Source organism: Lepidochelys kempii, chromosome 27 (genome assembly GCF_965140285.1).
Source record: "Lepidochelys kempii isolate rLepKem1 chromosome 27, rLepKem1.hap1, whole genome shotgun sequence".
Lineage (NCBI taxonomy): Eukaryota > Metazoa > Chordata > Testudines > Cheloniidae > Lepidochelys > Lepidochelys kempii.
In genome coordinates, this window is record NC_136406.1 from 12,105,234 (window position 1) to 12,127,133 (window position 21,900).

General features: G+C 48.8%; 1 protein-coding gene across 5 annotated transcripts in view; it reads right to left on the reverse strand.

Annotated features, from left to right (window-relative positions):
- The window catches only part of ABI3 (ABI family member 3), a 46,366-nt gene that overhangs the window by 10,259 nt on the left and 14,207 nt on the right, over window positions 1-21,900 (reverse strand). For 2 of the 5 annotated variants that reach the window (XM_073325870.2, XM_073325868.2), the window contains exons 3-9: window positions 20,642-20,752; window positions 18,650-19,666; window positions 13,638-13,805; window positions 11,682-11,858; window positions 3,480-3,565; window positions 1,445-1,540; window positions 529-722 (exon numbers count right to left, since the gene is read on the reverse strand). In XM_073325870.2, the coding sequence (XP_073181971.1) occupies window positions 529-722; window positions 1,445-1,540; window positions 3,480-3,565; window positions 11,682-11,858; window positions 13,638-13,805; window positions 18,650-18,766 (838 nt within the window). In that variant the 5' untranslated portion in view covers window positions 18,767-19,666; window positions 20,642-20,752. Of the gene's footprint in view, window positions 1-528; window positions 723-1,444; window positions 1,541-3,479; window positions 3,566-11,681; window positions 11,859-13,637; window positions 13,806-18,649; window positions 19,695-20,641; window positions 20,753-21,900 lie in introns of those variants that run through there. The other 3 variants (XM_073325872.2, XM_073325873.2, XM_078850717.1) reach the window with 2 other exon arrangements.

Below are 21,900 nucleotides of genomic sequence, written 5' to 3' on the forward strand. Positions count from 1 at the left end.
CAGCTGGGGGAAGGTTATTGCATGGCCAAAGGAAAAATGAAACTCAAACTCTGCCACTTTTATGTGGAAAAGCTGGGGCTATTTCGAAAAGTTACGGAGCGCAGTTTCGGGGGTTCATTTGCCACTTGTGCCATGCTGTCACTTTCAAAAACAGCCCCAACTTTGGAAAAGGTTACAGAGTCACAATGATGATAAAACCTAGAGCTCACTCATTTCATTGCACGCAGTGGCCAAAAGAGGTGGGCATGGGGAAACCGTTATGTTCTGACAATTCACAATTTTTCAGACACTTTTGTGGAAAAAAATTTAACCGAAAAACCAGCTTTGAAGCAAAATGGAAGCAACTTCCACATTTCATCTTTTTCCCCAAAAAATTGTTTTCTATCTTCTTTCAACCAGTTCTGCCTGTAACAACCCAGTGCTATGCTTGGGGACTGATGGTGCAAAGTTCCCAGCACGGCTCAGCATAGGGATACCACGCTAGTTGCTAGCTGATTGAGGATAAGCTGTGTCAAATACAAGCCCCACCTGGCATGGCGAATGGTGGCGGGACATCTGGGAGCGGCATCTCAAAACCAATGGGTGAAGGTTCGGGCATGTCTACAGGAGGCAGAGGGGGAGGAGGAGGCATTGTGTCTATGTCCAATGGAAGAGGCAGTGAGGGCGGCATAGGTTGTGCGATAGGCACCTTGGCATTGATGTTGCCAACTGCTCCACTGGAACTGTTGTGGGTATAAATGAGAGAGTGACAGAATCATATGTAATCATACTCAAGGAGTGAATGCCAGCAGTTGGCAAACTATGGCCCACGGGCCGCATCCAGCCCATCAGATGTTTTAATCTGGCCCTCAAGCTCCAGCTGGGGAGCAGGAGCTTACCCCGCTCCACGTTTGCCGTGTCTCCGTGTGGCTCCCAGAAGCAGCAGCAGCATGTCCCTGCTCTAGCGCCTATGTGTAGGGGCAGCTGGGGGCTCCGCATGCTGCCGCTGTCCCAAGCGCCGCCCCCGCAGCTCCCATTGGCCGGGAACCACGGCCAATGGGAGCTGCGGAGGCGGCACCTGCCAATGGGGCAGTGTGCAGAGTCGCCTGGCCAGCGCCACACCTCCACGTATGAGCTGGAAGGGGGGATGTGCCACCGCTTCCGGGAGCTGTTTGAGGTAAGTGCTGCCTGGAGCCTGGACCCCTGACCTCCTCCTGCGCCCCAGGGGCTGATCCCCCTCCCACCCTCTGAACCCCTCGGTCCCAGCCCAGAGCACCCTCCTGCACCCCAAACCCCTCATCCCCAGCCCCACCCCACAGCCCACACCCCCAGCCAGAGCCCTTCCCCCCTCCCTCTCACCGCAACCCCCTGCCCCAGCCCGGAGCCCCCTCCTGCACCCTGAACTCCTCATTTCTGGCCCCACCCTAGAGCCCACACCCCCAGCCGGAGCCCTCACGCAAGCTACCTGAGGGATGTTAAAGATGATGTGGAGGACGCTGCTGACAGTTTGCCTTCCGGAACCACAGGCAGTTGAATGGGCTCTGGGATACGAGGGTTTTTCCTGCAGTCAGGACAGACACAGAATACACCATCAGATCCCCAGTGCATCTTGGGGAAGAAACTCATTCCCCTTTCTCCGCTGAATGCGAGACTTTTTTATTCTGAATTTGGCCTGAAAGTATCAATGCCAGAGCTGTGGTGATTCAGTGTTAGATTGTCATGATGGTATAAAGAGAATCAATGTGAGGCAGTGGGCAGATTACTAGACTGGGACCCAGGAGACCTAGGTCCTATTCCCAGCTCTAGCACTGACCTGCTGGGTGACCTTGGGCAAGTCACTTCCCCCCTCTGTTTTCCCCTCGCACTTTTTGCCTGTCTAGTCTACTGGGGCAGGGACTGTGTCTCGCTATGTGCTTGTACAGCCCCAAGCACAAAGGGGTCCCGTGCTGCCCGTAACAGAAACAGTAATAGCAAATGGCCTTTTGCATAGAGCAGGGCTCCGCACAACCAGACAGCCAATGAAAAAAACAAACCGGCTTCCCAGAGATGAAAATCTTCACCTTAGATTAAAACTACTCCGTGCGCTTTCAGCCTGACAAATTGAGGCCCTTTGTTCGCCTTAGCCCAGGTCCCGCAAAGGCAGGGGCAAAACCACCTTTCCCCTCCCCTGGACTCCACCTGTGTGCCTCACCCTGACACCCACGCCCTGCGGACACCAGGAAACTGGATGATGACCGTTTTCTGCAACAAGCACCAACTTCATGGCATTGATAGGGCTCTGGAGGGCCCGAGAAGGGAGGTCAGTCTCCAGGCCCATTCAATATGCTGGGTCGCTTAAAGGCAGTGGGCTACATTCATGAAGAATCCTCGGTGCCGTGGGAACTTTCCCTGCAGAAACGTAGGTGCCGAGCAATGCTGGTCACTTACAGAGTATGGGGGCAGTTGGGCAGGGGTTTGTGAATCCCTGATTCTGGGATTTAGGTGCCTGAAGTGGCAGGTAGGTGCCTAAGACCTTTCGTGAATGTAGCCCAGCATGTCCCTTATCAACAGTTCTTCCCCCAAATGCTACAGCTGCACTAATGACACTACAGGGCACAGCTGGAGGAAGATTTTCCAATGTTTGGAAATACTGATTTGGCAAAAATCAGAATGTTGCTCTGGGGACCTTCTGCTGTTGTCTGCATTTCCAAGAGAAAATTATTGAAACCTTTTTGTTTTGATGCAGTTGAAACGTTTCATCTTGTATCTGATAATGTATGTTATAGTTACTCTGTAATCTCCTACACAAAACGTTTTGATAAGGTCTAAATGGAATTTTTCCCTAAATGAAATATTCTGGAATATCATCTCGCAAAAGAGTCCAAGGTTTCTACTTTATCATCCCAATGCAGAATGAAAGTAAATTTTGAAATCTCAGCATTTTCCCTGGAACACAAATACAAACAATACCACTTTCATTTTTGACCAGCTCTGCTGCAAGGCTTGTGGCTATGTCTGGACTAGTATTATTTTGGTCATGATCTAGTCAGGGCACATTTATAAACGGCCTACAAATGCTTACAAAGGGTTCATAAATTATTTGTGGATGCCATAAGCATGTTACTGACATGAGTAGAATCTGTTATAGATGGCATATGCAGACCAGTAGGTGTTACAGAGGGTGATAAGCCATGGCTAAAAGCAACCTCCTGACCTAATGGACCCTACAACAAACGATCAACCATTTAGTAACGCATCTATCAATTTTTAATTAACCCTTTCTAGACCATTTATAAATGGAACCTTACTGTGAAAAGCATGACCATTAATTGCATAAGGGGCAGTCTCAGGCAGATGTCAGACTTTCGGAAGCTAATCTGAAAGGTTTATTTTCCAGTGGGGAGGGGAGAAACTTGCCACCTCTTTATCAGGCTTGTGTCTCTTTTAGGACAGGATGGCGGGCGGAAAGTAGGGCAGTGGGACTGCCAGGCATCAAGTGCAAGAGAGTGATGCCATCTCACCCCAGGGTGCCCGTAGACTGTCCAGATGATGTCTTGGATCCTTTCCAAGTCAAGGTTCCCGTTCGTGACAACTGTGTGCTCTGGTCCTACAGCCAGGGAAGAAGAGAGAAAGAATCAGTGGCTGCCAAGAGAGAACAAACCCTGAGAAGCTTGTTTACAAAGACTCACCAATCCGGGGGGGTTTCCAACAGAGAGGTACAGCTGTATGTGGCCAAGATCATTCTGATTCTTAAGCCTTGTTGAAACGAGGGCTATTTGCACTGGATACCAATGCAAACCCATAATGCAGACACACTGCACGGGCGCAAAACATGGAGATTTTTCCAGTGCAACTAGCCCAGGTAATTTACCAGTTGCAGTGGTACAACTGTGGCAGTGCAAAAAACCCTCCAGTGCTGCCAGGGCCCTGAGAGAGAAACAAATTAATTTGTGCCAGGACGCTTGCAACAGTCTCCACTTCTAGATTACACAGACAACAAGGCCTTGCTGATGTAAGATGGATCTGAATGAATTCTCCCCTGACAGCTAGCTGGGAGGGGGAAAGACTTCAGAAGCAAACTGTATTTACATGAACACACCCACTCTGCTTAGATATCCAGCAGATAAAGCGGTGTTGCTCAAAGTGATCAACTCTGGCTGGTGTTGGGATACAAATCACTTTAGTACTGAATGCAGGGGTAGTGAAATGCTGTTACCAATGTTGTTGTCATTACTGTATGAATAAAGGGGAGCAGAACTGTGCTTAACCTGTCCAAAATGAGGGGGTCCACCCTCAGCTGAAAGCACCTTGTTAAGCCAGGGGCTCGAATGCCAGCGCCCTGTGAAAGAAAGAGAGGTGGGGACAGGTGTCTCAGCCAGGAGGTGTGGCCTCTCTCTAAGGGTCCTCCGTCTGGTTTAACCTGTTCCTCTCCACTGTTCAATGACAGAGCTAAACAGGCTTCATTAGGAACCTCTTTGTTATGTTAAAGTGCTCAAATGAGAGCTGAAATCACCTGACATGGGGCAATGTTTCCGCCCAGCCTGCAAAGAGCTGAAAATTACTAAGAGACTGACCTGCAGTAGTCACAGCAGAAGAGGCAGGTGGCAGCAGAAGGTGGCTGACAGTCAATGAGTGGGCTAGTGAGGCAGTGAGCAGAATGAGCAGCTGGGGAGGCAACATGCAGCTGGTGAGGAACCACAGCTGGCGGGGCAGCCAGGCGGCAAGGAGCTGCATCTGGCAGGGTGGCCAGCCAGAGCAAGTGCAAGCAAGGTGCCTTCTTCCCCAGGTGGGAGGTGAACTCACACAGATGCATCTCTAAACCCTGGGCCCCCTCTGACCGGGACAACCACTGTGAGTGGGGTATGGTGAGGGAGCAGTGAGGGGCACAGAAAAGGAACTGTTGGTTGTAGAACTCAAGAACATGAGGCGGAAGCTCTGCCCCACACACTCTGGGGTGGGTGTCCTGCTCATAGTTTTATGATTATGAATCCTGCTTGTGGCATTCTCCCTGATTAATGTCGGATGACTTCCCTCCTTTCATTAAACGTTTCTTTTCTACCCTCAGACTCTGTGCTTGCGAGTGGGGAAATATTGCCTCCAAGAGGTGCCAAGAGTGGTGTATAATTTTCCCAGGTCACTGGGTGGGGGCTCAAGCCAGTTCTGTGTTGTATTGTTGAAAAGGAACCCCTAGCTATTGAACCTGGCCATGCTTGCTGCCAGCTCCACCTGGCAGCAGGGTTACACTAATAATAATAATGCTTTGTATTTCCTGTATCTTTCATCAGAGGAATATCGTCAGACGTCACCAATGTGGTGCTCTGCTCTGTCCAATGTTGATAACAGTCGGCTGAGTGGGTGTGTTCCCTTTATGTGCTGGCCTGGCTCTGCGCAGATAGCTGGAACAGCAGACCCCAAGAGAAACCCCAATGACCACAGATGCCGATAAGTTACAAAGGCACCCATCCAGGTTTATTGCCAAACGAAACACAGTCTCTAGCTCCCCGGATCAGCTGTCTACAGTTCTGCTAGTACATATGTGCTCCCTGACAATGGACTGGCTCAGTCAGTGGCGGGATTTACCACTGCCCCCCAGGCCAGACAAAGACAACCCCTCAGAGGTCCATTTTTATACACAGATACAAACAAGTTACACCTCACTCCTGACGTATTGAGCTACGACCCCTCTACATGTCCAGGTGCCGCCTATTACCTTGTACATGTTGGTTCAAGCAAAACAACTCTATCCATCATATTATCCTTTTAACCCTGTCTTTAGGATGGGTCAGCATGTTCCTGTTAGCTGAGGGGGAATGTGCTTGTGCTGGAGTGTGCTGGTACCATCCTGGCACGTGTTTACACCACTTGTGCCCACTACCTTTTAGGTATGTGTGTTTTTGCAGCATCAGCCCTCTTCATGCCAGATTCTGTGAGCAGGGCCTGCTTCTTGCTCACAGCTTAACTTTGTTTTATATCAGCAAAGTCTTGCCCGTTACTTTAGCTCAGGCCTTAGGCCTCACACCAGGCCTCTGAAAAAAGGACTACAAAGCGTTTTACAAACTTTCATGAATTCTCCAACCATCCCATGCCACCTTCTGAGGGGCAAGAGTAAAGTGCTTGGCCAAGGCCACAAAATAAGCCATGGCAAAGCCAGTGCTTAGGCTGGGTTAAACCTTTATGGAGCTAGTGGGTGTAACCACCGCCCTTCATTTAAGATAGTATTAAGAAACGGTTAAGCTCCTTTATAGCAGCCCCCACTCCAAACATGCAAGTCTGCCCTGGAAATAGAACTATGTGAGCAGAGGGCTTTGCTGGTGATCTTTTGGGATAAGGGGGTGTGTATGTGAGAGAGAGATGAGACAAGGCAAGAAAGCACACAGAAGCAGACAGAGCTACACACAGAGCCTGGACAAGTACAGTGGGGAGCTGGCTAAAAGAGGCTTGGGGCTGTAATCAAAGAAACTATCTCCAGTTGTTTGGTTCCTGCAGTGTTCATGGAATCAGGACTTTGTAACTACACAAGATTGCATCAAAGGGCCCCTGACTCCAGCTGGAACAGCCTACAAGACCCCAATTTGTGGCTAGCTGCTTGGGTCAGAAGGGGTGGCACTGGAAATGGGTTCCAGGAGTCATGATTTCCAGCTCTCTCTCATAGCCAGCGTGCTATGCTCTCAGCCAGAGCTGGGAATGGAATCCAAGACTCCTGAGGTCCTGCTCTAGCTAGCAGACTATACTCCCTTGCCCAGGACCCCAGAATTCCCGCTCCCTGACCTAACCAATAGACCCTACTCCCTCCCAGAGTTTGACATAGGAGTCCTGTCTCACAGGGCTCCCGCTACACCACACCACCCAAGGAATCCAGAGTCTCCTGCCATGGCTACACAGGTGTAAAGTAAGTTAGACGGACAACTACAGCGTCTTTCAAGTGCAAATGCTCTCCTCCTTTAACTGTCACAACCTGCAATCTTGTTTCTTCGGAGCAGCAGCCCTGGCAGCCCCAGTAATAGGATGAAGTCTTTTTTCCCCTGTTACCAACAGGCAAAACATCCTAAAATATTAATACGCATTTCAGAATTGCCACTCTCCTCACTATGCATCACTGCATGTTCTTTTGTACCCTGCCAGCACCGAGTGCTAGATCAAAACGAAACAGGACATGCTGTCAATCCACTGAGGAGGTTACACAGCTGCAGCTGCTAGGAGACACACGGTGAAAGAGACAAGGCCAGCAAGCCAATGCACCACTGGTGAGAAGGCTCTCAGGAAAGACGCCCCCTCAAAATGGTGAGCATTGGCACACGGTGCATCACTCCCTTTGCCAGGCACTTTTCCAGAGGAACAGAGCCCAAACTTTGTAACATTGGGCTGATAGTGTCCTACACCTTGTTACACATGAACGCAAAAGGCCGGGTTTCCCCTGGGGTAACTCCACTAAGCCAGTGGAGCAGCAGCAGGGGCAAATCTGGCCTCTTGATCTGTTCAGACTCTTGTTCACTTTCTCGGGACAGTCCTGCTGAGCAAGGCACTAGGGTATTTCTGAACCTGCCGCCCCGTATTAGTGCGTGACTCCTCTTATAAAGTGTCATGCCTGCCGGAGTGCAGCGAATGAGTTTATCTGAAAGGCTCAGGAGGAAGATGTAAGAGTGGAAAGATTTTCCTGTCACTTGGCCTGAGGTCTAGAATAAAACAAGCAGGCCAGACAGCTTGTCCCAAAGCTAGGATTGGATGGCTCAAGCAGTTGGGATACAGAGCCAGTGACCTCCGAGTTGGAATTAAGCCCACGTTCTAGTGAGCAACCAAAAGGTCTTAGCAACCAAGAGCTGTTCAGGGCCCAGTCTGCTCTGTTTCAGCCCAGCTCCCGGTGGACAAGCATCCATGCGATCAGCAGAAAGTGGCTCTCTCAGCAGAGAGCCAAATTAACAGGATCAAGAGGCATGAGCTGAGGACAAGGTGGAAGAAGGTTGGGCCACCATATTGACAAGATTGGGTACATGGCTACACATCTTTCTGTGGCTAGCCAGGCTGTAAAGCCACACAGCCAGCATCTGTCACCAGTGCCACATTCACCTGCCCTTTAAAATATTGAAAGGGAAAAATAATACAAACTGGACAAGCCCAAACCCTAAGAAAAAGCTCTTACTCCGGTAAATGCAGCATTTTACTAGGGGCCAGGAGCCAAGAGAACATTAACCCACAGGCTACCAGAATTAGCAAGAAAGAAATGGATCAGAACCATTAAGCAGCTGATCTAAAGTCAATGGGTGGGGGAGGGTCTTTCCATTGACTTCAATGGCTTTTGGATCGGGCCTTAAGGAACAGACTGTCACATGAATTCATGCGCAGCCAGTACATGCTGATGCTTTGACAAGATGGCCATTGGCATCGCATGGGGAGCTGAGCACATCGGAAGATCTGGCCTTTATTTAGCTCCCTTGACAGAAGCGAAGCTCATTGGGAAAAAGTCTGACATCTGCCATGCACAAAATAGCACCGAGAAGGTCCTTCAGACCAATGGGGCTGATCACTTACCCACAGGGAGCAGCAGAAAGCATGCAAGAGCTGGGTGGAGGAAGCAGCCCTTAGAGCTGTGGCGAGCACGCTGCTGAGAAAGCGGAGGCGATCGTGGGAAAAGAGAGCCCGAGCAGACAACTTCCCGCGTCTGCATTAAGCTAGCTGTGGCAGTTTCGATCTCGGGTGGTTACGGTCGTCTCAGATCGCTGGGCACCTAGCTGATGAAACCCTCCTGCATGGGGACTTTTTTTTTTTCTTTTGGTTTCTTAAAGGTGGCTCACAAAAGGAGAAAATAATAGGGCTTGTTGTGGTACTTTTGCTGCGTTCAGAAGAGATACCAGAAGGGATTCAGACATCTTCTCCTCTGAAGAACTCGCTGGGCAGCTGGAGAACTGGGAGGATTATAACACTACAGATACCAAGGGAGTAACATCAGAGTCCCCGAGAGAAGAAAGGATTTTTAGTCGGTGTCTCAGAACAACAACAACAAAGTGCATAATGGCTATTGAATTGTAAACCTGGGGGAGCAAAGCTCCATGGTAACGGCTCAGCATCTCGCCCCCCGACTCCATTCAGGGATGAGAAAGTGACATGCACGCATCTCTGAGGCATCCAAGAAGTTCTCCATCAAAAACAGGGAAGGCAAAAAAAATAAAATAAGCAGCAGCAAAAAGACACCCTCGCAGATCATTTTACTACGTCATATAAAAAGGCGGGGAAACGGCACAAATCCATTTTCTTTTTCTTTGGCAAATGATCTTTACCAACAGAGTCTGAGCAACACATGCCTGGGAGACAGAAATGCAGCACCCAGAGAGATGAAGAGGTTGGGTTGCCCAGTGGTTAGGGCAAATAACACCAGCACCACTCTGGCTCCAGCTCCTGCCAAGGCTTCCATCTCTCATCAAGCTCTGCTCTTTTTCCTTTCAAAGAGGAAGAGGAGGGCTGGGCTGTGGTTCACCAGAGGACTCTAGCTGTCCACAAAGGAAACGCTTAGAGACGCTGTGTCTGTCTGCCTGTCTCTGCATGAGACATCAGAACTCCTGGTGTGTCTCACATACACCCACGCAACCCCACCAAACTCACGAAGGTTGCCCAAGTCATGAGAGCAAGATTTGGACTCTAGTGTTTTCTACAGCAATTTTCTTGTGACTCTGGATTGTAATGCCTGGTTAAAATCCCTTCCATCCCTTTTATTGGAACTCTGGAACGGCTGACTTAGAGGCAGACATCACAAGATCCATCCCAGGTTTTATACAAGACCCTACTGCACATTGGGATTGGACGCTTTGAGATTGGGATTGTTGCGTCATCTGGATCAGCAGCAATGTTGGCTGCATTCAGGGAGGTGTGTGGGCTACTGGCTAGAGCAGGGCTCTGGGAGAATTCTGGATTCTGTTCCCACTTCTGCCACTGACTCACTTTGCGGCCCCAGGCAACTCACTTCACCTCGCTATGCCTCAGGTCTTCCACCTGTTGTGGTGGGATAATAATTCCCTACCTTGCAGGAGTGTTTGAAGGGTTAATTAATGTCTGTAAAACATGGTGGAGCCTCTTTGATCAAAGGGGAAAGTTACATACTCTTCACCATAACACTTCAACTAGCAGAAGAAGGTCTAACATGACCCAAGGGCTGGAAGCTGAAGCTAGACAAATTAAGACTGGAAATGAGGCACACATTTTTAACTGTAAAAAGAAAAGGAGTACTTGTGGCACGAAAGCTTATGCTCAAATAAATTGGTTAGTCTCTAAGGTGCCACAAGTACTCCTTTTCTTTTTGCGAATACAGACTAACATGGCTGTTACTCTGAAACCATTTTTAACTGTGAGAGTTATTAAACCACTGGATGAATTTACCAAGGGTCATGGTGGATTCTCCATCCCTGGCAATTTTTAAATCAAGATTAGATGTTTTTCTACAAGAAAATCCTCCAGGAATGATTTTGGAGCAGTTCTCTGACCTGTGCTATACAGGACGTCAGACTAGATGAAACTATGAAGAGTGAATAAAGAAGAATTCAGTGAAGCTGAGAGCTCTTTACCTTAGACTAATAGGCCAAGACTTTCAGAGGCGATGCGTGATTCAGAGTGCCTGACTTGCCAGATGTTGAGGATGGCTGATTTTCCCAGAGCAGGTGCTCAGCACTTTCTAAACCTGGCCTTTTCAGATGTGTCAAGTTGGCCTCCCAAAGAAAAATTGGAGGACCTCAAACAAAATTAATACTTTCAAACCGATGACCATACTTTTCTACGGCCGGGTGAGATTATTGTGATCATCTAGCAGCCTGACCTGCATAACACAGGCCACAGAATCTCACCCAGGGAGTCCTCCAGTGGATTTAGTCTTCCCTGCTACGTAAGCAACGCCATCATAGAATCATAGAATATCAGAGTTGGAAGGGACCCCAGGAGGTCATCTAGTCCAACCCCCTGCTCGAAGCAGGACCAATTCCCAGTTAAATCATCCCAGCCAGGGCTTTGTCAAGCCTGACCTTAAAAACCTCTAAGGAAGGAGATTCTACCACCTCCCTAGGTAACGCATTCCAGTGTTTCACCACCCTCTTAGTGAAAAAGTTTTTCCTAATATCCAATCTAAACCTCCCCCACTGCAACTTTAGACCATTACTCCTTGTTCTGTCATCTGCTACCATTGAGAACAGTCTAGAGCCATCCTCTTTGGAACCCCCTTTCAGGTAGTTGAAAGCAGCTATCAAATCGCCCCTCATTCTTCTCTTCTGCAGGCTAAACAATCCCAGCTCCCTCAGCCTCTCCTCATAACTCATGTGTTCCAGTCCCCTAATAATTTTTGTTGCCCTTCGCTGGACTCTCTCCAATTTATCCACATCCTTCTTGAAGTGTGGGGCCCAAAACTGGACACAGTACTCCAGATGAGGCCTCACCAATGTCGAATAGAGGGGAACGATCACGTCCCTCAATCTGCTCGCTATGCCCCTACTTATACATCCCAAAATGCCATTGGCCTTCTTGGCAACAAGGGCACACTGCTGACTCATATCCAGCTTCTCGTCCACTGTCACCCCTAGGTCCTTTTCCGCAGAACTGCTGCCTAGCCATTCGGTCCCTAGTCTATCAATCCCAATAACTCCCAACTGAACTAGAGCCTCTCTCATTACGGAGCCTGAGTGTGGTCACTTCAAGCTCCCTGTGACCTGGGATCCATCCGGATGGATTTCACCTGAGGGGTTTATTCTGACCTTTATCCCATGACCAACATCATCCAGGGTGCTAAAGTTGAGGGGTTTCCTGTAGTAAGCTTCCAGGGGTTCCTGATATGTTGGATAGATGATTTTCTGGTAGTGGGGGGGCCTCTTGCAGACTGTCAGCGTTCCAATCTCTCGACGAGCCACTTTCTCCTTGTGCACGTCTACCATCTGCAGAGAGAGACAATCGCCATCGGTCACCTTCCCCGCCAGGGCCTTTCCTCTTGGAGGAACCTCAAACCCCCATAGTTATTCCACTAAGAGGCATGAGTTTCTGAAATTCGTGGGGCTCCAAAAGCACTCTTCCCCCTAAATGAGAGGCTCTTGTGTGGAGACCACAAGCCTGGGAGCCAGGACTCCTGGGTCCTCTTCCCAGCTCTGCAATGGTCCTTAAGTCCCAACGCCTCTCAGTGCCTCAGTTTCTCCATCTATAAAGTTGGGGGTGGAGGGGGCAGGGAAGGGTTGCTGCCTCCCGGGGAGGAGTGGTGAAACTTAATGAGGGCTTGCTCCTGAACTCCATGGTGCAGTTCCCACACTTTAATGCTGCAGGATCAGGCATGTGGGGGCAGATGCTCAGCTGAGGTAAATGGACACAGTTCCACTGACCTCAATGGAGCTACACCAATTTACACCTGCTGATGATCTGGCCCTTCACGTTCAGAAAGTCCTTTGAGAGCCTCACTAAAAACAAGCAAAGGCCCCAGCTCTTCGCAGCATTTAATCCATTCCTCTGCAGTTTCCTGAGCAGGTTTCCCCCCAACCCCCTAATTATTTTTCTCCAGCTAACAGGAAAGTTACCAGGCAACTTTCATGCACAGGAAAAGGGCTGGCTGTCACTGAACGCTCCATACACATCCGTAGACTCCAAAAGGATAAGGATGGGGGTGGGGGAGCAGTCAGATACACACGGTCTTGCTGGGCAGAGAGTCAAACCCTTCAGTCAGCTATGGGGCCGTCTTTCCTGTGCAGTAAGGGACAGAGCCCACACGAAGTTAGCAGCTCGCTATTCTGTGTGTCAAAATGAACAGGGCTCCTGGGGCCCATTCCTGCAGGGCTTTCCCGCTTGTGGGGCAAAGAGGTCTTCGTGCCGTTTGCCTGCATTGCAGGGTGTGCACATGAGCTCGAAAACTGCCATCGCTTAAGTACCAGTGCAGGATTCTCAGGAGATGCAGAGCACCCACGACTCCATTCAAACTCAGTGGGAGCTGCAAGTGGTCAGCCCCTGTGAAAATCAGGCCCCACTGTCTCCCCAAAGGGATCTGGGGCACTTTGAAGGATCACCAATTATTCTTCGTGCTATGACAGCACCTAAGTGGCTTGATCAGGGATGACAGCCTCACTGTGCTTGGCCCAGATACACCGAGGACGGCTGTAGCTCCGCCAATAGCAATGACTGCAGGCTGTAAGTGCGGAGCGGGGCATGTACAGTAGAAATCCCTCACATGCGGGTATCAAACCCGACTTGAGCCAACAGCAGGATTTGAGCCCCAGACCTTCAGCACTGAAAACACGAGCCTCTACCACACGAGCTAAAGGAGCACTTTCATCAGCTGCTAATATAAACCTCTTACGTGGACCAACCCCTAGCCCAGCGTCAAAGATCCACACATTTAGCGTGGCCTACCTGTGTGCAGCACAGAAGTCACAGACGGCGGGTGAGGAGTCGGAGGCTATGTCTACGCTGCAATCAGAGGGGCGATTGCAGCACATGTAGACACACCGGAGCCTGCGGTGATCTAGCTGACTCACATAACAAGTGAAGCTGCGGCAGCATGGGCATACACTCAAGCGGTTAGCCCGTGTGGCTACGGCTTCTTTGCTGTTGTTATTCACCATCTAGATCAAAGCTAGCTCGGGGAGGTCTACATGTGCTGTAGTCCCACCGCTGACTGCAGTGTAGACATACCCAGGGTGAACCACCCCCATTGTCTCTAGGCATTTCCCACCCACCTGCGCAATGCAGCAGACGTTGGCTTCCACCTGGTGGAGTTCAGTTGCATGCAGGTCCAACATTTGGAGGACGTTGCTGGCTAGGTTGCTGATCTGGTACGCGACGCTAGCCAAGGACTGTGCACTGTAAGCCATGGTCTCCTCCAGGGCTTTCCTCTTGTCTGTTGCCTGGAACAGAAAACAAAAATGTTTGGGAGTCACCCTGGCCAGACTCTGACACCATTGTGATGGCACAGTATAAGAACCCAACCGAACGGGAGAGCCAGGAGACTGGCGTGGTCTCAGGGTCCACAGGCTTCTCTGACATTCTACCACTATAATCTTTAAGATGTTTTGTACTGGAGAGGCTCAGGGACTCGGGACTTGGATACCAGCCCTTTGATATTTAAGCCAACAGTTCTGGTGTCTCAAGAGGAGATCAAACAGGCCAGTTTTCGTTTACATGGGATGAAGAGCTGGTGTAAGGTGCAGGAGTGGACCACTCTGAAGACTACTTGCCCTGGGGATAAACACAGCCTGGGTAGTGTCAGTGCAGACTCCTTCTCCTCCCTGTACTATCCCCAGCTGACATGTCTAGATGCTGCTCTGGAGAAACTGCCCTCTATCTCCATGGGCCATTTGTTCCTGGCTTCTCTTCTAAGACAGCCAACCAGAGGGCCAAATGTGACATGGACACTTGGACCTAGGAACTAATCTACGACCACCAACTCCATTCACACAGCCTGCCAATCAGCCTTCAGCTGTCAGTGGTGTAACAGACTGGCTACTGTCTATGTGAACCACTGCCCTCTGCTGGATGGATCAGAACTGCTCAGCTGTATGTGCCATAAGCCCTCTACTGTCATAGAACATAAGAATGGCCATACTGGGTCAGACCAAAGGTCCATCTAGCCTAGTATCCTGTCTTCCGACAGTGGCCAATGCCAGGTGCCCCAGAGGGAATGAACAGGTAATTATCAAGTGATCCATTCCCTGTTGCTCATTCCCAGCTTCTGGCAAACAGAGGCTAGGGACAGCATCCCTGCCCATCCTGGCTAATAGCCATTGATGGACCTATCCTCCATGAATTTATCTAGTTCTTTTTTGGACCCTGTTATACTCTTGGACTTCACAACATCCTCTGGCAAAGAGTTCCACTGTTTGACTGTGCATTGTGTGAAGAAATACTTCCTTTTGTTTGTTTTAAACCTGCTGCCTATTAATTTTATTTGGTGACCCCTAGTTCTTGTGCTATGAGGAGTAAATAACACTTCCTTATTTACTTTCTCCACACCAGTCATAATTTTATAGACCTCAATCATATCCCCCCTTCGTCATCTCTTTTTCAAGCTGAAAAGTCCGAGTCTTATTACTCTCTCCTCATATGGAAGACGTTCCATACCCCTAATCATTTTTGTTGCCCTTTTCTGAACCTTTTCCAATTCCAATACATCTTTTTTGAGAGGAGGCGACCACAACTGGAAGCAGTATTCAAGATGTGGGCGTACCATGAGTTTATATAGAGGCAATATGGTATTTTCTGTCTTATTATCGATCCCTTTCTTAATGATTCCCAACATTCTGTTTGCTTCTTTGACTGCCACTGCACCTTGAATGGATGTTTTCAGAGAACGATCCACAATGACTCCAAGATTTCTTTCTTGAGTGGTAACTGCTAATTTAGACCCCATCATTTTATATGTATAATTGGTATTATGTTTACCAATGTGCATTACTTTGCACATGGAAATTCCCCTTTAGTTCAAAGGTTAAATGCCTGCTTGTTTTGGAGCAGGAAAATCCCATGTTCTATCCCAGCATCACTTTGAAGTTCTGAGAGGCCAGAGTTTGAGACAACAATGAACTCCTAAACAGCCTTGGATTTGTTACAATGATTTTCAATCAGGGCCAGAGGCAGAGTTGAAAGGTCCCATAGCCCAGCCCCAGCTCACTAGCGTGATTCCTTTTACAAGGAGCAAACCGGGTGGTGTCCCTGCTCAATTAGACCCCGAGGAGGATAGTTCATAGCTGGCAAGGGGTGGGGCTCTCAGGAAGCGGAACCAACTGACTCTGCGAAGAGACAGCGTCTTTTAATTGGCATTGGGCTTAATTTTAAGATGTTTCCTTCTGCTTTCCAAATGCATCAAACTTCCTTCAGCTGCGTCAACAGAACAAGAGCAGGTCACTGACACCCATTACTCAGGGACACTTGTGTCTGCCTGAAACTACACTATTACTCCAGCCCCACCCTGGCCTTGACAGGAGGATAAAGGCAGCTGTTAATCCCCGTTTGCCGGTATTGTATCCATATTGGTCCCAGGATATTAGAGAGACAAGGCGGGTGAGGGAATATCTTGTATGGCACCAACGTCTGGTGGTGAAAGAGACAAGCTTTCGAGCTACACACACCTTCCCAGGCCTGAAGAAGAGCTCTGTGTAGCCCGACAGCTTGTCTCTTTCATCACCAGAAGTTGGTGCCATAAAAGATATTCCCTTGCTTGCCTCGTCTTGCTGTTACTCTGGACAAGGATGCCAGGGTGTTCTCACTTGGGAAGGGGAAACAAAACAGCTAGGCTACGTCTACACTTCCGCCTACGTCGGCAAAACTTATGTTGCATAGGGGTGTGAATATTTCACCGACATAAATGTTTGTGTACATGGTGCTATGTCAGTGGGAGAGCTTCTCCCGCTGACATAGCTACCGCCGCTTGTGGAGGTGGTTTTTTTATGCCGATGGGAGAGCTCTCTGTACTGGTACAGCTGTGACTCTGTACCGATAGACATGGCCCTAGAATCCTGCACCCCGAGCCCAGGACATGCTGGAAATGGATCTTCTGTTCTAGATGACCTGGGTGGAAACAAATGAAGGCTTGATGCAAAGGGCTCTGCAGTCAATGGTGAGTCTCCCATTGACTTTAATGGGCTTTGGATCAGGCTGTAAAACCCCCATGTTCTGCGGGAACTGAAGGGAACAACCCAAGAGTCTTAGGTAGGCTACAGCACTGTTTGCCTGTTGCTGTGTCACTGCAAGCTGTCCTCTTCTCAAGCTAAGCAGGGTCAGGTAAGCTTAGTTCTTAGACGCAATCCTCTCGGGAACCCCTCAGCAGTGCTAGCCATTTGGTAGATAACGTTTTCTGAGTCAGTGTGTGGTCATGGTGTTAGCACACCTCCGGGGCTGGGGGTGCTGATTTTCACAGGAGAAATAAAACCAAGCGGCTGGCCATCTGTAGTCACTCAAGATCCACTTCAGCCATTGCCGTTTTCACAACAGTGCAAGTGCTACCCTTGGTGTCCTGCCCAAATTCCAGCTCGAACAATTACATTCTGTGTATTGAAATTCCACCTCTATTTTCAACTGGACACATTGTGATTCTTCTCTTTGTGCCCTGAATGGTTGTGTGGTGCCATCTGTGTTCCACCCCAGAAGTGGCTGCATTTCAGAGTGACTAGTTTAATCCCTCAAACCAAGAGTTTGTACAGCCCTTTAGAATCCACATGGACCAAAGATGGTTAAGACACACTGGACTTTGACTCCGCACACCAGGATTAAAATCTTCCTTCTGCCAGAGACCCTCTGTACCTCAGTTTCCTACCTATAAAATCAGGATAATGCTCCCCTTGTTTATTTGGATTGTAACTGCTTTGTTAGAGCACCCCTCAACGAGAGCCCTGATCTCAGCTGAGGCTGCTAGGTGCTACCACAATGCAAAGGAAACAAGAATAGATACCAAGATCGTTCTCCACTCCCATCTGGAGAAGGGAAGGAGGTGGGTTTTAATTCCCAGGTTGAACATGGAAGGGAACAACGCTGCAATTTCTTCAATGAAGCAGTCGCAGAAGAAGACTGCTGCTCACCCAGGAGCTATCACTGAAGCATTGTGGCAGTGACTAAGCCAGAAACTGCAAAGCCAAGGCTGCCGCTTGCGGCTCTTGGGGGTTCTGCTATTTCACAGGTGCATGAGCTGAGCACAGAGTTTCAGCTTTTACCTCTGTGTTTCCTGACACATGATTCTTGGTGTCACCACGCGGAACAATCCCCCTCCCACTGAATCTCCACCCCCTCCTGCCCCAGTTGTATGTGAATAATTGGTCACTCTTCCCCTTTAAAAACCTATCTAGAAATTAACAAAGGGAAAACCTTATTAGGGTGGATCCAGTCTTTATCGCCATATAGTACAGTGCTTATACTTACAGATCATCAGGATGGGTTGTCATTAAGACTGGATGTGGAGACAGAAGATCCAGGTTCACTCCCCAGCTCTGCCACCCACAGACCCTGTGACCTTGGGCACATCACTTCACCTGCCTGTACCTTAGCTCCCCATCAGTAAATGGGGGTAACACTTTCTGCTTAGCTAAGCTCATTGAGCTCTAAAGAGGAAAAGTGCTATATAAGAGCTACATATTATTATTGTGCTAGGCACTCTGCAAACACACAGGGCTTGTCTTCACTATGGAAAAAGGTTTGTCCTTCACTCAAGTTAGCTAGTGCAAGGTAGAAGCCTAGTGACGAGAAGGCAGATGCTACGTCTCACAGACATTTGCAGGTCAAGTTGAAGACCAGGCTCCCCTGGGGTCGGATTTGAGTTAAGAACATACCTTTCCCCCCCTATGCCCCACCACAGTGAAGACATGGTCTCTCTGCACCTCGGAGCTTACAATCTAAGGACACAAAAGACACCAAGGCACAGCAGATGGAGTGGTTTCTCTAAGATGACAGAGACCAGAATCCAGGTCTTCCAAGTCCTGGTCTCTCCAAAGGTAAGATGATTTTCTTTCCTTCTTTTTTTACTCTGCACAGACAGCAATGTCTGATCCTTTGCATAAGAGTCTCTGAAGTTTTCATGCCCCTAACAGCATGCCCAAGATCTTTGCACCTGCAGCCTCATGATTCTGCCCCTCTTTGGCACATGCCCAATCAAATTAGGGGAAGCCCACCACATGCCCAGCACACATTCTCCCCAGCCCCTGAAGACCTGCTGCAGTACCATAGAGATCGGCATGGTGTGTGGGGGCAGACAGCATGCACCTACCTGCATGTAGTTGTTCTCACAGTAGTCAGCCACTTTGTGAAGTTTGCTGTAATTCTCCCTCAGGACTTGCCTGGCAGAGGGGATTTCATGCTGCTGAAGTTTCTGCAGTTCAGACATGCTGCTGCTTTGCTCTGTTCCCACTTCCTTCTCTGAGAGAGCTGCTGTCCTAGCCTGGGGTTTTGAACCTTGCAGCTCTCAGACACGCTGGTGCAGTCATTGGCTGGGGAGGAGCTCAGTCACACTTCAACTGCCTTCAGCAGCAGTGACCCTTTTCCTTCGCATTTCACATAGAGAATGGAGGACCTCAGTCATATGCCTCAGATTCACTATGCACTGGTCACTTGCCCAGTCATCTTGGGGGTTAATTCAAAGACACCCGACTTCCAGCCCCTAACACTCTGTTAACCACCCTTGGTTCCTTGCATCCCAGCCCCTGAGCTGGAGGCTGACTGATACAACGAGAAACCAAGGTGATCGGAATAACTCAGGAAACTTAGGATTTGCCAGGAGAGGAAACTATTATTTTAGCTCTGGGTCTGTTTACTGATTGCTACAAATGGGTTCCCACGTTCTGTAGGACAGAGGGGTTGCAACATGCACTGGGCTGCAGCAAGGAGGAAGCTGGTGTCAAACCATTGATCTGATCCTCTTGGGGAATGGGTGGATGGAAAAGGAGCAACGGAGGCAGGGATATGGAGACAGCCACCAGACATGCTCATGGGAAGCTCTGGGGACCAGGCGAGAGAAAAGCAGCAGCGATAAAGGATGTGAGTCATGTTCCCGCTGGCAGAAAAGTAAGTCGGCGATGGAAAAAGAAGCATTTCCAAGAAGAATCCAGCAGCTAGGAAGCTAAACTATCAGGCAACAGCAGGTTCCTTAGGCGTCGACTTGTGTCCCACTCCTGTCATCTGCTTGAGGCATTTGTTCCTGTGTTCACAGCCGAACCTAGATGCCATGCTCAGTTTTCTCTACGGCTGCAGCTCCTCCGTAGCACATCTAGGGGGTCAAATCCTGGCCCTACTGAAACCAACGAGTAGGGAAACCTTAGAGACAAATACAATAAAGCAATGGGGTTCCTCATATTCAGGGGGACCAAGGTTTCCAGCAGAGACAGGCCTGAACCAACCCCTCGAAACAGCTCTGAACTCGGGCAGATCAAAACCCAACATCTGGCTCAGATATTTGTGCCATGAGCTCAGTTCTGTTTTCCAGAGATCATGCAGGGCCTGGCATCACTCCACATGCTACATAGCAGTTGTTCCTTGACTTAGTCATAAACACAGCTTTAACCTGGTTATGGTCCAGTCTACACTATAAAGTGCAACAGTGGGGCTCTTCCATTCCAACCCCTCTGTGCTGCACTGCCACTTTATCTCCCCAGCTGGGGATTCTCCCAATGTGAGCAAGTCCCCATTGACAGCCAGTTTAGTCTGTTCCTACTCTTCTCCAGAGCACAGGGGATGCGACCACAGTGCTGCTGAGCTCAAGCTATTCTACAATTGGCAGATGGCCCTTTGGGGGCCGCAGCCAGTTGGTGCACTTTAGAGCAGCTCCTAGGCTGCTCTAATCACAGAATCATAGAAATGTTGGGCTGGAAGGGATCTCGAAAAGTCATCAAGTCCAGCTCCATGCATGGAGACTGGACCAAGTAAACCTAGACTAACCCTGACAGGTGTTTGTCCAACCTGTTCTTCAAAACCTCCAATGATGGGGATTCTACAACCTCCCTTGGAAGCCTATTCCAGAGCTTAACGATGCTTAGAGTTAGAAAGTTTTCGTTATATCTAACTTCAATCTCACTTGCTGAAAATTAAGCCCATTACTTCTTGTCCTTTCTTCAGTGGACATGAAGAACAATTGATCACTGTCCTCTTTATAACAGCCCTCAACATATCTGAAGGGCTTCATCGGGTTCCCCTGTCAATCTTTTTTTCTCAAGACTGAACATGGCCAGTTTGTTTAATCTTTCCTCACAGGTCAGGTTTTCCAAACCTTTTATCACTTGTGTTGCTCTCCTCTGAACTCTCTTCAGTTTGTCCATATCCTTCCTAGGGTGCGGTGTCCAGAACTGGACGCAGTACTCCAGCTGAGGCCTCACCAGTGCTGAGTAGAGCGAGACAATTACCTAACACATTTTACATACAACACCCCTGTTAATATGCCCCAGAATGATATTAGACTTTTTAACAACTGCAGCACATTGTTCACTCATATTCAGTTTGTGATTCATTATAACCTGCAGATCCTTTTCAGCAGGACCACCTAGCCAGTTATTCCCCATTTTATAGTTATCATTTGATTTTTTTCTTTCTTAAGTGAAATATTTGGCCTGTGTCTTCATTAAATTTCATCTTGTTGAATTCAGGCCAATTGTCCAATTTGTCAAGGTCATTTTGAATTCTAATCCTGTACTCCAAAGCCCTTGCGACCCCTCCTGGCTTGGTGTGATCCACACATTTTATACGCATACTCTCCACTCCATGATCCAAGTAATTAATGAACATATTGAACAGTACCAAACCTAGGACTGACCCCTGTGCCCCAAGATCCCACTATATAAGCCCTCCCAATTAGGTTGTTTTGGCATGATTTGTTCTTGACAAATCCATATTGGTTATTCCTTATAACTCTATTATCCTCTAGATGCTTACAAACTGATTGTTTAATAACTTGTTCTAGTATCTTTCCAGATATCAAAGTTAGACTGGTCTATAATTCCCTGGGTCCTATTTGTTCCCCATTTTAAAGATAGATACTATGTTTGTCCTTCTCCAGCACTCTGGGACCTCACCCATCATCCACAAATTCTGAAAGACAATTGCTAACGGTTCTGAGATTGCATCAACTAATTTCTTAAGTAGTGTAGGCTGAATTTCTTCAGGCCCTTCTGACTTGATCTAAATCTAACTTATCTAAATATTCTTTACCCTGATCTTTCCCTATTTTGGCTTGCATTCCCTTCCCCTTGTTGTTAATATACATTGTGTTGAGGTCAGTGATGAGCTGCCAAAATCTTAACAACGGGTTCCCTCCTCACCCCACATCATTGCCCACCCCCGCCTCCTGGGACTCCTGCCCCATCCAATCCCCCCTGCGTTCCCCATCCACCCCCCTCCCCTGTCCCCTGACTGCCCCCAGAACCGTAGTGGGTGCCCACCCCACCCCTAAGAGCCAGAGGCACCTGCTGGGGGGCGAGGTGGGGAGTCCCGGTGGTGCTTATCTAGGGCAGCTCCCAGGAAGCATCCAGCACG